General features: G+C 34.9%; 1 protein-coding gene across 1 annotated transcript; it reads left to right on the top strand.

Moving 5' to 3' along the window:
- The first annotated feature begins 8,055 nt into the window (after positions 1–8,055).
- Positions 8,056–12,542, top strand: LOC110319466 (olfactory receptor 9G4). Its single transcript, XM_021194963.1, has 2 exons — positions 8,056–8,081; positions 11,588–12,542. Exon 2 carries the CDS (start codon positions 11,604–11,606, stop codon positions 12,540–12,542), a length of 939 nt encoding a protein of 312 aa, XP_021050622.1. The 5' UTR covers positions 8,056–8,081; positions 11,588–11,603.
- Positions 12,543–16,733: the final 4,191 nt, after the last annotated feature.

Raw genomic sequence — 16,733 nt, 5'->3', positions numbered from 1 at the left:
TCCCAAGTTATGGGAGACATATTGAAATGAAAATACATAACTGTATATCTTTATAAATATTTCCAAACAACTGTACATCACCCATGGTGAGGTGTGCTCATTTTAGTATTCTATGTCAGTTTCCACTCTATTTTACTTATGTTTTTAGGAAAAGCATTGGTGAGTGGAACTGTATAACTATGTGGCATTTAATAATGGTGAATGTAGTAAAGAACACTTGTCAGTCTATAGAAATTTCTAATCTGGCATTAAAAAAAAGGCTTCTAAAATCAATTAGCACAATATATTGAGTTATATATTGCATAAATAAATATCATACTAATAAATATCATGTGTGTGCACCACTGAGATTTAAGTTTTGATTGATTGTATTGCTGGTGAAACAAAAGCAATCAATTTTCCTTTCAGTAGAAAACTCAACCTATTTTAAGCTTCCAGAAACAATGTTTGGATACATTCCATCTACCGGGTTAATATTTAGAAACTGCCATTGTATAATTTTGCATAATTATTCTATCATACCATGTAGAAGAAGTGATAGAACCTGGAAGATGTATTTACTTTGTGTGTGTGTGTGTGTTTTTTTTTTACAACAGATAGTATGATTTACTTACTAATTCAACCGAACAAAGAAGTATTATAAAGCTCAAAATCATGATTGATTATAGATCCGTGGTATTTCCTCTTCCTTTAATAAATTTGCACAAGCTGAGAAGCAAAGTAGTTTTTCACTGAAACAAGATAAATCCCAGCACTTGGGAGGCACAGGCAGGCGGATTTCTGAGTTCAAGGCCAGCCTGGTCTACAAAGTGAGTTCCAGGACAGCCAGGGCTACACAGAGAAACTCTGTCTCAAAAAACAAATAAAACGAACAAACAAAAAAGATAATGAAGATGCCCTAGCTAATTCTACCTGATTACTTCCCTTTAGGCCCTCAGTCCTTGGTCAGTGGGAATCTTCACCATCATCAGCATGATTTCCAGTTGTAGGACTAATCAGAGTTTAGTGCTTAATCAAGAAAAAGCAGGGTAGGCACATGCAGCACCAATGTTAACCTCCTAACTGTTATACATGCAGCATTGCTAAATACTCAATAAAAGTACTTAGTGTTTAAGATATTTTATGGAAATTTTCATGCTAAAAGATTCTTTTATGAATGTATCATTTTCAGTAGGAAATTTTATAATGTTTATATTTTTTGACATGTAAATTTATATCTACTACTATATAAAGTCAGTTTGTTTTAAATAAAAAATATAGTATTTTGTTGTCTAACATTATATAGGATTCACACCAAAACTTATTTTTTTTATCTTCTGTAAAGAAAATATAACACCCCACCCTGTTTTGCTTCTGAAAATAATTACCTTGTTATTTTTTAGTGTGGGAGATCAGTAATGAATTATTGATATACCTCCCACTTCTCACTCAAAGCCCTCATAAATATGATAGGTTCAGGATATCTGTTCAAATGGTAAAATGTAATGTCTTGAGACAACTGTACAACTCCAAGAAACACAAGTGAATGTACTATTTTTGTTCTGCATCTCAAGGAATAAGAGTGCCAGCAGCCAGAGGCCAGGCACAATATGCAAATACTTGCATGCTGTTTTATATCTGTACCAAATAAATGAAACTGCTTACCTTTGGAAAAATATCAAATTCTCATATTCTAAATCACTTATACTTTCTCTTGAAGGTAGCAAGAATTTATGGCTTTCTTTATTCTTTCAAATGTTTCCCGGGGGAAGAAGCATCATACAATTTGTTCAAATGATCACATCTAGATAATCTGAGAGACTGAAGACTTTGTTGTGTTTTCTAATTGTCTGGGACACTCTGTGTATTCCCCAAGTGGAAATACAAAGTTAACTATTGAAAGGAAATTAACAACCTGTTATTTCCACAGAGACATAAATAACTTAAATTATTTATTCATTCATTTAAAGATCATCAATCATTAGTGTTACCATGGGAACTAGCTTATTAACTGTTTTAGCCTGAGAAAGTGTGAGACTTTCAAAATCCTGATAGAATTCTACATGCATTATTGCCACCACACAAGGCATTTTTCTTCTATTACTCAGGAAAACATATGGGAGATGTTAGACTTACCCATCAAGCCATATTTGTGAGTTAGCTATTCCGATTCCTGAAGACAGCCAGGTATATCTCAAAACAATATTATAAAAGCTAAAATATTCAAAGTAAATATATCCTCTTGAGTTTGAGAAACATATGTCTGTTCTGTCATATGAAAAACCTTTGTAACCTATTGTAGTCCAAAATGCTATTACACTGAGGAACTAACTATTGTATATCCTGAATAAAGGCCAGAGTCCTTTTGGATAATAAGCCCTGCCATGATATTAATATTAAAATCTGACATGCCTTCCATATGCATAAGAATTAAGTTACATTTACATATAATGGAATATAAGTCATACAAATTGATATTTTTAAAACTATGTTATTTGAGTTTTTTGTGCAAAACCTAAGTATACAAAATATTTTCAACACCAAAGAAAAATTTCTCTGTGTTCTAGGTCACGTCATTTACTACAAACTTATTTCATCCTTTAATTTCCAAATATTATCCCAGGTTCAAGTACTGATTGTCTTTTAATATATAGCTATCATATTTTATATTAGAAGAGATAAAAATATCGACTTAGCTTTTTAATAATTTGTTTACTTTGAAAATAATCCTTTTAAAATTTTGGTATACAACACTATTGCATAACTTTACTGTATTTCCCCTTTTCAATGATATTAGATTCTTCTCTAATGCAATATATCAATATCACCATTTTCTCTCCCTTTACTCATCCTATAACTCCCTTCTCCCTTCATCACTACCCTTCTCTTCCATAAAAATAACAGGCTTCTAAGAGAAAACAACAAAGCATAACAATAAAAATATAAGATAAAAATTGGCACACCGAAATTGGACAAGGCAAATCAACAGAAGGAAAACAGCTAGATAGATGAATGCCCAAGAATCAGGGGCTGACCTGCTCACACATTCAGGAGTCCCATTTAAAACACTAAACTGAAAGCCATAACATATCTCTAGAGGACCTGGTACAGGACCGTGCAAGTCCTGTGCTTACCGCTTCAGTCTCTGCATTCCTATGAGCTATGCTCAGTTGATTTAGAAAGCCATATTCTTGTGTTCTTCATTCTCCATGACTATTACATTCTTTTTGATTCCTCTTCTGCAGGGTTCTATGTGGTTTAAGGAAGAAATTTTATGGATACATTCCATTTAGAACTAGCATTCCAAGGACTGTCTCCCCCTCTGTGTGTGTGTGTGTGTGTGTGTGTGTGTGTGTGTGTGTGTGTGTGTGTGCCTGCCTGTCTCTGTCTCTCTGTGTGTCTCTCTGTGTTTCTGTTTCTGTTTCTGTTTCTCTGTCTCTTCTCTCTCTCTCTCTCTCTCTCTCTCTCTCTCTCTCTCTCTCTCTCTCNCTCTTCTCTCTCTCTCTCTCTCTCTCTCTCTCTCTCTCTCTCTCTCTCTCCATAATGTATGGGTGTTAGGCTCTGAATTCATTGCCAACTGCTGCAGGAAGGAGCTTTCTGATGAGTGAGAGAAGTCCATCAGTGAGAGATCAGGTAGATGATGAGAAACAATCTGATCAATGGATCCTGAAGCTCAGACCAGCCAGTCACCACTGTGAGGTTTTATTTCTCCATCTGGGCTTATAACAAACTCTGTTCTGGATTTATACATCAGCATACCCAATATTTTTGCTGCACTATCACCTGGGAGAATTTGTAATATGCAAATCAAATGTAAATTAGATAAATCTGAGAAATCCCCTTCCTGCCTTTATATCTTGTGGTAGGTACTCCCTATGGTTCCTAGAGCAGTTACAGTATTTTAGGTTTCATACTGAGGTCTTTCATACATTTGGAGTTGTGTAGGGTATTTATATAGGGATCTAGTTTCATCTGTCTACATACAGTTTTCCCAGTACCATTTTTTGAAGAATCTGTCTTTATCCTGTATATATCTTTGACATATTTGTTGAATACCAATGGCTGTAGTTACAAGCACTCCTGTTTGAGTCTTTAATTTTTTTCCATTGAATTACATGACTGATCTGCATCAGTACCATATAGGGCTTTATTGATGTAGCTCAATAATACATGTTGATATTTGGAATGACAATCTCTCCAGCATTTTTCTTTTTGCTTTGGATTGCTTTACCTCTCCAGGTATTTTGTGGTTCCACACAAATTTTAGTATTGCCTCTTCTATTTCTGCAATATATGGATTTTCAATGAGATTGCACTAAATCAATACAATTCTTTTGACAAATGCTCAGTTCTACAAGTCCATGAGCATGACATGTAGTCCCATCTTTAAGCAACTATCTCAATCTCGTTCTTTAGAGATTCAAAGTTTTCTCTGTAGAGGTCTTTTACATCCTTTGTTTGGTTTATTCCTAGATATTTTTTAGACTACTACTGTGAGTGGAAATATTTCTATAATTTTTTTTCTCAATGTGATTGTTACTGTGTATAGAAAGGCTACCGATTGTTATAGGTTAATTTTGTAACCTTCCAATTTACTGCTTTTCTGATAAGGGTTGAGAGTTGTGCTAACCTCCCATATTAAGATAAGTACTTAGCAGTTTATAGCTATGTCCATCTAGCAGAATAACAGCATTTAATTCTCCGGTATGGTCTATAATTCACCCCACCAGAGGTTGGAAGAATTTTCTTTGTTTGCTATTCATTTATCTTGGGTTGGAGAGAGTGCTGTTTTTGTGTGTTAATAAAGGGATATTGCATCAAAAAAAAGGGAAAAGAAAAAAAGAAAAATTGAAAATGATAGATTTCAGTACCAAGTATAAAATCCTCTGCTGTGGAACAAATCTAAATCCCCATCATAACATAAATAAGTTACTTCGTAAGTGTGCCTATATTGCAGAAATATTACATATCTTGCCTGGAAGATCAGCTTTGCAGGAACCAGTGTCCATCACTGGGTAAGACCTCTGATGTATTTTCTTTCCCAATAGCATATGTTGTACATTTTGGCACTAGCAAATCTAGCCAATAGGAAAGAGCTTTCTCAATCACACTGAGAATGGTGTATTTAGCAACAGAATATTAGTATGTGGTTATCGAGACAACCAAGCGCAATGGCAATAGTGTGTGATGTTTTGGAAACCACCAGGGCTCACTGGACAATAAGTCACAGAAAGGCATTCAATTCCTTATACTGTGGCTTTTCACTTAATAACCAGTGTAAATGTGTGCACTACTGTTTATTCATGCTGGATAGTTTCATTCAAATACCTTTCTTAAAGTTGATATTGAAAATAGCTTATTAGCTAGCGTGCTTATATAAGGTCCTTTCAGAAATCCTTAGTTTTAGTAAACCTAATCACTACCTCCTCCTCCTCCACATTTCCCAAACCCTACAACCACTTAATTCTTTAACCTTCAGTAGTCCTGCCTTCTTATTTCATTTCGCATGGATTTGATTATCTCCCACTTATTGAGTTGTGAGAATATAGTTAGTATTACTTGTTCATACCACTTTATCCTGAGTTATCCTTCCCTTTTCCACTCCGATTTCTCTCATATTCACGTACCCTTTGTGAGTAAACTTCTCTGCCACCAGCCTTCCATTGCACTACTTCTCTTCTGTCTATAATTTTCTATCACTTCCCTTAATAGGCCCCATCAAAACCCCTTTCTAGTTTTCTGACTTCCATTTTTGTTCCACATTAAACATACAAAAGGTTTAAAGCCAGATTCCAGAGAAGAGATGGCTTGGGGGGTGTGTGGGGGGGGGGAGGGCTTCAAATACTTCATCAATATAACAGTTACTAGTGTAATTCACTCATCTTTAGATTTAATGATTTTTATTGTTTCTTTTATTCCTTTTCATACTATAATATTTTAATACTTTACTATTCCTTTTCCTCCCTTTAAACTCTCCCATATACCACTTGTTACTCTTTTTAAATTCATAGCCACTATTTTCATTAATTTCTCATAGATAAATAAATGAATAGAACATAGATAGATAGGTAGATAGATAGATAGATAGATAGATAGATAGATAGATAGATAGATAGATAGATGAATTGTGATTTTCTGCAATTCTTTTGGTCTACTGCAAAGCATATATTTTCTTCTCACCCCTTAGATGAGGGGTAATAATTACATTTGTTTGTGGTATGAGGATAAGAACTTAGAACACAGTTATAGAATATACTGGTATAACAAAATAATGGTTATAGCTTCTTCTTCAGTTAGCAACTTTTCCAGTACCAGGTATGATTTCACTCTTGTTCAGATGGCTTTAAATTTAACTGGAGGGCTGTAGGCTACCACAAAAGTATGTATGCCTCAATTTCATACTTTTGGTTACTGTGCCATTCTATTTGTTTTCATGGTTCACATGTCTCATAGTAGGATAGGAGTATTGGTTGCTTGCCACCTTTAGAAGTTTATATGGCATCTTCAGTTAGTAGGAAAGCTAGTCCGTAGAGAAGAAACTTCCAGGTCAGATACAACTTGGTCCCTCTCCATAGTGTCTCTGAAGTCCATGATGTCCTCAGCAATCGGGATGTTCCTTTTACCTCTGTGCCATAAGAAAAGCAATGGTAATAGCCTATTATGTATTGGGAGTCTCTGTGACAACCCATTTTAACAACATGAAAAAAAAAATCTTTACCTGCTTGGCATTGGAACCTTTGTTAGATACTATATGGCTCTTAGAAGGAGCACTGTCAGCTCAGATAGGACAGTTTATTTTAAACTACGCATATGTATTCACAGACCTAAGTGCGTTATAGGTATTTGGGGGAGAAATATTCAATACTAGGATTCTTTGTAATTTTTTTAGACATCACTACTGTTATTTTTCCCCCTCTTTCCTTCTGTTTTTTATCTCCCTCTCATTTTCCCACCTTTTTTCAATTTCTTTCTTCAGATTGATCATGTGTGTCCTTCTATTCCTCTAGAAATAGCTCCCCAACCCTGCAACAATACCATTTTACTTTCCAGTTTCTTCAGTTACTCCAGAAAATATGATGAAATCTAAGGACCACATTTTGTTTTTGGTGATCTCTCTCTCTCTCTCTCTCTCTCTCTCTCTCTCTCTCTCTCTCTCTCTCTCTCTCTCTCTCTCTCTCTCTCTCTCTCTCTCTCTCTCTCTCTCTCCATATAAACTATAATATGTTTAATATGCTTGTTTTAAAATCTAGAGAAAATGTATTGTGGAATAACATTTGAGAGGATTTTTTGGCATATAAAGCATGACATTTACCACCATATGAATAATCAAATATATTAACATGCAAGGAACTCCATAAAGAAACATAAAACACTAGGCAAACTAAGCATGCATTTTCTTTCAGAATTTCTCTCAGAATTTCTCTCAGAATACAATCCAAGTTCAAGATCTTGGAAGAACTGATTTCTTCTGATGTCTCTTTACCTACCTTGAAGTTGGCTCTTCTATTCTATGTTTATAAGTGACCTCTCTGTTTACACATGTCTCTTTGTATATCAAAATTTAGAGTGAGGGTCCATTCATTACCTCTTTTGATCTTACCATCAACCTAAAGAAAAGGCTGTGTCTCATAATAAATTGTATTATGGGGCACTGGAAGTCATAGATTCAATATATTAATTGTAGGAGACATTAGTCAACTTCTAAGGCTACAGAGGGATGGATGGTAGTCTGTACTCAGAGAAAAGAACATGGCAACAACAAATTAGAACAATGGTATATTCTAGAAGTTCTGTATAGCATAGTTTGGGAAACAAAAATATCATCCAATATTTTATGCTTACATTGTGACTTAGTTGCATATACTCAACTTTTAATATAGCATGACTCCTTTGATTATACCCTAAATGATACATCATCCCCAAACTCCAAGTGAACTCTAATTGTGTCTTTGGAGAATGAAGTATATATTTCTGGTTGCTATGTAGAAGTCTCAATGGACAAGTGAAGAAATAATATATATATTGGGTCAAACAAAGACACGCCAAAATACCAAAAGAAAGTAAACTGTGTCTCTTCCAAGAACTGGCTTTGCAGACAAAGAGTAAGTACCTGGAATGAGGGAAACCTACGCATTATTCTTTAGCTGGAACCTCAGCTACAATAAAAAAGAAAATATTATATAGATTTTGACTTGGCCACCCAAAGATCACTGCTATGCTAGACATAAATATAAATGTATACACACACACACACATGCATGCACACACACACACACACACACACACAGAAGATACATATGTAAGCATAAACACTTTAATTAATATTCTATTGTTTGTTCTTATTATACAATTTGACTACATGTCTGATATTTGTACTGAAGCATCATGTATGTAATTACACAGTGAAACATTAGAATGTGTGCACTGCTTTCAGCTCCATTGTTTCTGGTACTCTGTGAAGTTGGACAAGTGGTATGTGTTTCTTCCCCTTCTTAGAACTGATTTTTAGAAACCAAAGAAATATAATTAAACAGTTCGTTTTCTTACTTTATTAAAACAACGTGAAACAGGGCAAATACACAGGTAATGCATTTTAAAAAGTCATCCTGTCTGTGTGCCATATCATGTTTTATTCTGGCATTTTGTGTGCATTGTATTTTAATGACCATGTATAATCAGGAATTTTTTTTTCAGATTCAGAATGGATTTGAGATTCTTGGAATGAATTTTCTTTTATTCAGTCTTCCTTATTGCTATGATATAGTATGCTACTCTTGAGGAAATTTTTTGTTGTCCAACATTTAATGATAATACTATTCTGAATTTAAATAAGCATAGTTGAAGTTCTTTTGGAAGTATGCAATCATTTAGTAAATAAAAGTTCAAAAATATATGATCATATATGTATTTGTTTATCACACAAAAATTCTCAATGCCACAATATAGCAGGAATTAGCAGAAAAAGATTTTGCCCAATGAAATTGAATTTCAGTGAGGAGAAATTAGCAATTAATACATTAAAAACAAATAAGGGTTGTTAAATGAGATGATTTCAACAGTGATTAACACAGTAGGAGCTCAGTGGAGTCATAAGGATGACAGTTATTGGTAGGAAGTAAGGAATGTTGTTTTTAAGTGATTAATGATGGGTCATAACCAGATAAAGGCATTTTCAATGGCCTTAAAGAGACTAGTATATTAACCATAAAGATGTCCATCAACTAGTGTTGCAGGAACAGGAAACACACTGCTAAAAGTCCTTTGATCCTGCACACAGATGTTATATTTGAGAGAAAAAAAAGAAAAGAAAAGAAAGGGGTTAAGTAGACTTAGAGGTTATAGGAAGTGTTCCAAGATAAAGCCCTATAATTAGGGAATGTCCAAAACAACACAGCATGGGAGCAAAACAAAGAAAACAGGACCCTCTGAAACATCTATACCATGTTAAACGTTATGAACAAATCAGATGTGAGTATCTAGGATGCTGAGTTACAAAATAAGATAGGACTAGTGAGAGTGATAGTCTCAAGGTAAATTACAGTCTGCTTACAGAACATCAAGGGTAGGATTAAAGTTCTTGCACCCTATATGTTAACGAAAGCAATGTATATATAGTATAGCAGAAGTGATAGAAGTCAACAGCTTTACATCTTCAAGCTGTGCTGACCACAGTACCTCAGTTAAATTCTATGCTTAGTGAAACAATAGTAAGTTCCTTGCCTCCTGATTAAGAGGGAAAAAGTCTTAAGTGCAAACTTCTAGTGATGATATTATCTGGCTTTGCTCAAAAGTGAGCATTTTGAAAATTGAAATGCATCAAAAACTTCAGTTTGTTTCTGGATTGTCACTCTGCATGAACAGCTGGAGATAAAAATCTACTCTTTATTATGGCTCCAATTTTGATTGTGTTTTAAAGAATTCTTAGCATGTTGGAGACAACAGCATTCTAAGTTCATGCTTCATTGTTCCTCAGTCTCTTATAAGCTAAACGAAAGAAAAGTTTTTCCTGGTGTTTAGTATCTACTACATAAGAAAATCCTGACAGATATTTATGTCTCTCATATCACGGAATAAAGTGAATAGTACATGGTTTTGATTTATAAAATAATTCTGACTTGATATTATCTTCAGAAATATGGGTGAAATATATAATCACTATAAGACATACAAAATCTTTGAAAATATGACTTTCTTCCCTTTCTTTTCTTTTTCCATGGGTCACTTTGCCCTTCCTTCCTTTTATCCTTCTTTCCTTCTTTCCTTCCGTCCTCTCTCCCTCCCATTGTTCCTTTAGGCTTGCCAGACTTCCTGTCACTCTCTCTTAATTCCACTTCTCACTATTTAAAATTTAAATTACTTTTTACAGACACCCCCAAAACATTAAAAATCTGTGCAAATTCATATAGTACTCTCTGACATTTAAATACAATATAGAATATTATAACTGGATTGAATACAACATTATCCTCAAACACTAATATTTTCTTTGATTTTCATCTCATTTAGTTGTTACTACAGTTTGTGTGTGTGTGTGTGTGTGTTTGTGTGTGTGTGAAGTGTGCAAGTCAGAGGACAACTTGAATATGAATCACGTTTCTCCTCCTACCATGTAGGTTCTGAGAAGCAAACTGAGATTGTTGATCTTGGCTGCAAGAGTGTTCACCTGATGAATCGCCCCACTAGTCCCATTAATTACTCTTTGATGAGAGAATGTGTGAAATATTTTTCTAGTGTTTGAAATAAATATTAGAGTTGTCTGTAGTTTATGGCACAATAGCATACTGGTATGAAATATATACACACATATATATACATATATATGTATATATACAGAGAGAGAGCGGGGGGTGGGGGAGGGAGAGGAGAGAGAGTTTCTAAGTCTCATCTAGTTCCTTAACACACATTCTTACTTGGCTGTATGACTGATTAAATACATTGTACACACTTAAGCTTCATAAATTATATCATGAAATATGCAATGTCACTTGAGCTATGCAAATAATATGTGAATTCTGTAAATTAAATTAATCATAGAGTTCAATACAGTACCTGCTATATGATCAATAATGAGTGTGTTCTTTTCAGTGTTACATGAGCAGATGAATAATGCATATGAAGTATAATTCTTGGCACATGAGAAATTTTTAATTAATTATGGAAACATATTAAAGGTGTGTGTGTGTGTGTGTGTGTGTGTGTGAACTTTCTGTTAGAGATACTATGAAAGCATAAGATGAATGTGAATTTAGGATCCTCTTGTCTCAATCTCCCGTGTATAGGCATGTGGCATATTATGAATGATGACAAATGACCAAACTTTTTTCTGGGCATTTTTATACCTATATTTTTTACATAATTGGGGGGAAATGCCAGTTGTTTATTGAAAAATTCTATGTTATTTCTCTCACCTATTCCATGCCCTGCATTAAAGCTACTATGTAAAATTTCTAATTTAAAAGTCATTTTTACCACATTTGTTATAATATTTTAAAGTCACATACTAAAGTTTTATAATTCAGGATAATAAATAAAATCTTATAGGCTTTCTGGTATTTCATGAGTTACATGAAATGTTTGCTATCATTATTTGATGTTTATTGATGACCAGGTTTTCCTCTGTTAACATGGAGTTGGACAATCGTACCATCCTGACTGAATTCATCCTTGTGGGCTTCTCAGCAAACCCCCGCTGGCAGCTAACTCTATTTGGAATATTTCTAACCATCTATTTGTTGACACTGTCAGGGAACATGATGCTGGTTGTCTTAATCCGTATTGATTCTAGACTGCATACACCTATGTACTTTTTCATTAGCAATCTGTCATTTTTGGATTTCTGGTATACTTCTGTATATACCCCCAAAATATTGGCCACTTGTATCTCAGAAGACAAACGCATTTCCTTGGCCGGATGTGGAGCTCAGCTGTTCTTCTCCTGTGTTGTAGCCTACACTGAGTGTTACCTGCTGGCAGCCATGGCTTATGACCGACATTCTGCAATTTGTAGTCCATTGGTCTATTCAAGCATCATGTCATCTTCTCTCTGTACTGGACTAGTAGCTGGGTGTTACATAGGGGGTTTTTTGAATGCCATAGCTCATACTGCAAACACCTTCCGGCTAACTTTCTGTGGTAAAAATATTATTGACCACTTTTTCTGTGATGCACCACCCTTGGTAAAAATGTCCTGTACAGATACCCATGTCTATGAAAAAGTCCTCCTGGGTGTGGTGGGATTCACGGTGCTCTCCAGCATTCTTGCCATCCTCGTTTCCTACTTCAACATCCTGCTGGCTATCTTGAGGATCCGCTCAGCCTCAGGAAGACGTAAGGCTTTCTCTACCTGTGCCTCTCACCTGGTCTCTGTCATGCTCTTCTATGGTTCCTTGCTGTTCATGTATTCAAGGCCTAGTTCAACATACTCTCTAGAAAAGGACAAAGTGGCTGCCCTCTTCTACACTGTAGTCAACCCATTGCTCAACCCTCTCATCTATAGCCTAAGAAACAAAGATGTCAAAGATGCCTTCAGAAAAGCAACACAGAAAATACGACCACACACATGAAGATGATCACTTTTGGCTAAGTGTTGTTAACTTACTCTCCCAATAACTCAGTGTGCTCTCACATTTATGCATTTCACTTAAATTGAATAAGTGATCCTTTGAATGATGAAATGATGAGCGAATGACTTTTACTTATTAATTTTGAATTATATGTGTAATATAATTCATTCAACACCTACAGTTTATGTGCTTGAACACTTAATGCACATAATATATTTTGTCTCTTAGTTTTTCATAAAAGTCAGCTTAGTTAATTTTTAAAGAATTTAAGGAAAATAAAATTACACTTTCAAAGAACATAGTTTAAATTTAAGTTGGTCAAGCCATTGTTGTTCACTTAAAAGTAGTTTTGGACTGCTAAGATTCTTGGGTAGGCAAGACTGTGGGGTTTTACTTTAATACAGTGATAGCTCCAATAAATTCCTTAATAAAGCATAAATGTACGATGTGAAAGCACTCTTTGTACATCATATATCTTTTATATCAAATGTAGTATCAGAAAAAGTATTTAGGAGTTGTCAATATCATGAGATGCAGGTAAAAATATCAATAAAACACTTTGTAATCTATGAAAAATATGCGTTCTCTTGGTTGTTTATCACCCTAACTATCGTGTAATCTCCCAGGGTGAGTAGATACTTTGCAGGACCATCAGTCAGGTTGCATATTAAAATGGTTCAATTAGGGGAAAAACAATTTTAAGATAAAATGAACTATCAAGATTCTTTAGCCAGATCCAGCAGCTGCCAGCTTGTCTCAAATGCCTGGCCAAATCAGGGGTACTGTCAGCATATTTCCAACCCTAACAAAGCTGTTTATGATGCTGCCAGAAAGCATAGAGGATCAAATAGTTGGTACCCCTGGCTATCAGCTAAATTCCTTAAACCTTCATGTAAACTCAATGCCTTAACCCTCTAGTGAATTCCATCAGAAATAAAATCTCTACTGTCCTTTAAGGACTTGCTGTAATTCTTTTCATATCTAAGTTGCAGTGGATCAAAATACATGTTATTTAGTTATTTATTTACTTGCAATTCTAACAGATGGTGTTTTAGGACAGTGTGTATCAATGCTTATCTCTACAGGCAATGTACACATATATGTTCAGATCAGTAAAATAATGCTCTAGACTCGACCCATGTATTATTGTTACAGGCACTTTGAAAAGAAATGTGTACTTTGATATTTAGTACATGATAGGTGTAGTTATTAAATTTCTAAGTCTGAGATTAGATTTTATTATTGCAAATGATAAAATGAGCACACCTTTATAAATTTGGTAGAATTTAAAAGGGATCAATAGTGGCAGACATTACACCAGGTGAATTAGCTCCAAGTTTCTGATTTTTTGATTTGTGTGTAGTTGTTCTCCCATATATAATTATCGTCTTCCTTCCCTAAAACCAATTTTAACATTACACATCTTTTGTTCAATGCGGAATCCCTTTCAGTACCTATTAGAATTAAAAGGTTGTTATACATACGTTAATAATTCATAATGTATTTCTGTCACATATCTACAATACTTGTAGTACAAGGACAAGAATTGGGTCAGTTTTAGGAGAGAGAATAAGTTAAACATCAATCCATTAAGGAAATATAATGGGCTTTCCTCTTTCACATCCAATTAAAGATTTGCATTTTAAAACTGTATTAATAATATAATTAATGTCAATAGTAGAATACAGTTCAATTACTCAACTAATACAAACTAATAATATAATTAATTGTCAATAGTAGACTATAGTTCAATTACTCAACTAATACAAACTGAATGAGAGTAAAGTACATTGTGCATGAAAGCATAACAAGAAAGCCTAAAACTTATTACACTAAAAAATAAAAAATTCACACTACTACCTAAAACATGTAAACTAATGAAACAGTTTCTGTTGAGTTTCAAACAATAAAATTTTTACCTATAAATTCTCAGCACCTTTACAAATAGTTTGTAATCACTCCTGTCTTGCTCAGCGTATGTCACCTTAAACTTCAGAATGAGCTAACTTGAAGAGTTTTCTCTGAGCTTCCTGTACATCTTTATTCCTTAGTATGTAGTCAATGGTATCCAGCATGGGAAATAAAAGAGTATAAAAGGTAGACACCAGTCTGTCCCTCTTTAGGGAGTATCTGGAACTTGGGCAAGAGTATATGTGGAGAATGAAGTCATAGTATAAGGTCGCAGAGATAAGGTGTGAGAAGCAAGTGGGAAAGAAACCTGGAAATACTCTTAGTGGATTGGCTCCTCAAAATGGCAGCAATGATGAAGAGCTAGAAAGCCAAGATGAACAGGGTAAGAGTAATGACATTACATGCTAGAAGGAAGTACAGAGCAGACTTGTAACTCTCCTTAACATCACGTGCCAACCTCACGAGACATCACAGAAAAAAAAAATCATCAAACACACTGTCATCATAAATGCTCAACGTGAATGTGCTGCTTGTTAATAATATTTATTGTATTGACAAATCCTCCTTATAGGAATATACAAGTAAATAGATGTACAACCTCCTTGACATAGCTTGAGCATAAAGCAGTGGATTAGAGATGATGGCGTAGCAATCATAAACCATGGCACCCAGTAGGTAGCATTGACTATCGCCCAATCCAGCAGAGAAGAACCGAAACAGACATCTAGCAAGGAGATGCTTTTGTTTTCAGAGATACCAGTTTTACTAGGATCTTAGGATATAGACAGAGGAATACTTAAGTCTCAGAAAAGACCAGTGTGATAGAATCCAGAGACTTACTACCCTGGCCTTGTGGCATGTATGTCTCGGATTTGGCCTGAGAATTGTGGGGGTAAAGGTGGCCTATGGGACTTGGGTGCTTAGCAGACTGAACAGGTTCAAGTTTCATTCTGATCATAATATCTATGGATTTTGAGTAAGAACATTTTCATCTGATTTCTAATACAAAATAGCTTTGAAGATCATAAGGAGAGAACATGTCAGAGGGTTAAGCCAAACACTGCTATCAGTTAAATGACGAGGTGATGGTTAATCTCTTTCAAGGTACCCTGAAGAGGTCATAAGTGTTCTCATTCTCCAAACATGAAAATGTGCTTCCTTCTTTGTGTACATCACATAATTACACACAACATATCATCTTCTTTGCTCTTGCAAGAGTCTCTCTCTTGACTGCTCATATTCAAGTGAGTTAGTGATTCTATCATACTCAATTATTCTACTTTACAGAGGTTTGATTTCTCTCAGGAAAATAAATCCTTTGCACAGTGAAGGACAACAGAAAGTTATACAAACTTTAAATGCATCAATTGCTAAGTTACTACAAAGTAAAGAAAATTAGGACATACTGTTCCTATTCATCTGTGTTTTAATATCTCACCTCCCAAATCTTCTTGTCCTCTCAGCCTTCTCCACATTCAATAATTGTTGCTGTACACTTAAATTAACTAATATAGTCTTTATTATAGAAGTAAATCTATAGAAAGAAAAATGCATGTCTTGCATGTTAGAGATAAGAGTTTTATTCTACACCCTTGAATTTGACTCAGTCTCCAATATGATTTTCCCCTCAAAATTAATTCTGCTACATTCTATAGATTTTTTTGTACAGCAGGATAATTCTAGTTAATAATATTATTTGATAAGAAACCCTGTGTCTGTGACATCAGTTTCTCGTTTCTGGTCCTCCAGACAGTGTCAGGAGTGGACTACAGGCATGAGTCTCAAGCTGGACTTGTCATTGGTTGTCCATTCCCACAAATTCTGTGTCACCTTTATCCCAGTACATCATGCTTACAGGAAAAATTGTTAGCTGAAGGTTCATGTTGGTGCACCAAACCCTCTATTGGAAGATTTTCCTGGTTATAGGAAATGACTAGTTCAGGATCTTTTTCCCCCATTACTAGGAGTCTTAGCTAGGGTCACTCTAATAGATTCCTGGGAGTTTCCATTGCACTAGGTTTCTTGCTCATCCACAAATTGCCCCCCAATTCCAGTTGTCTCTCTCAGTACTCTCTGCCTCCATCCTTTCCCCACATGAACCTTCCTGTTTCTGTCCCACCTGCCCCCAGTCCACTGGCACCAAATACAACTAGCAATAGATAGATAGATAGATAGATAGATAGATAGATAGATAGATAGATAGATAGATAGATAGATAGATAGATAGAGATGATAGATGATAGATAGATAGATAGATAGATAGATAGATAGATAGATAGA

This window comes from Mus pahari, chromosome 3 (assembly GCF_900095145.1).
Source record: "Mus pahari chromosome 3, PAHARI_EIJ_v1.1, whole genome shotgun sequence".
NCBI lineage: Eukaryota > Metazoa > Chordata > Mammalia > Rodentia > Muridae > Mus > Mus pahari.
This window is presented reverse-complemented; position numbering and strand designations above follow the sequence as displayed.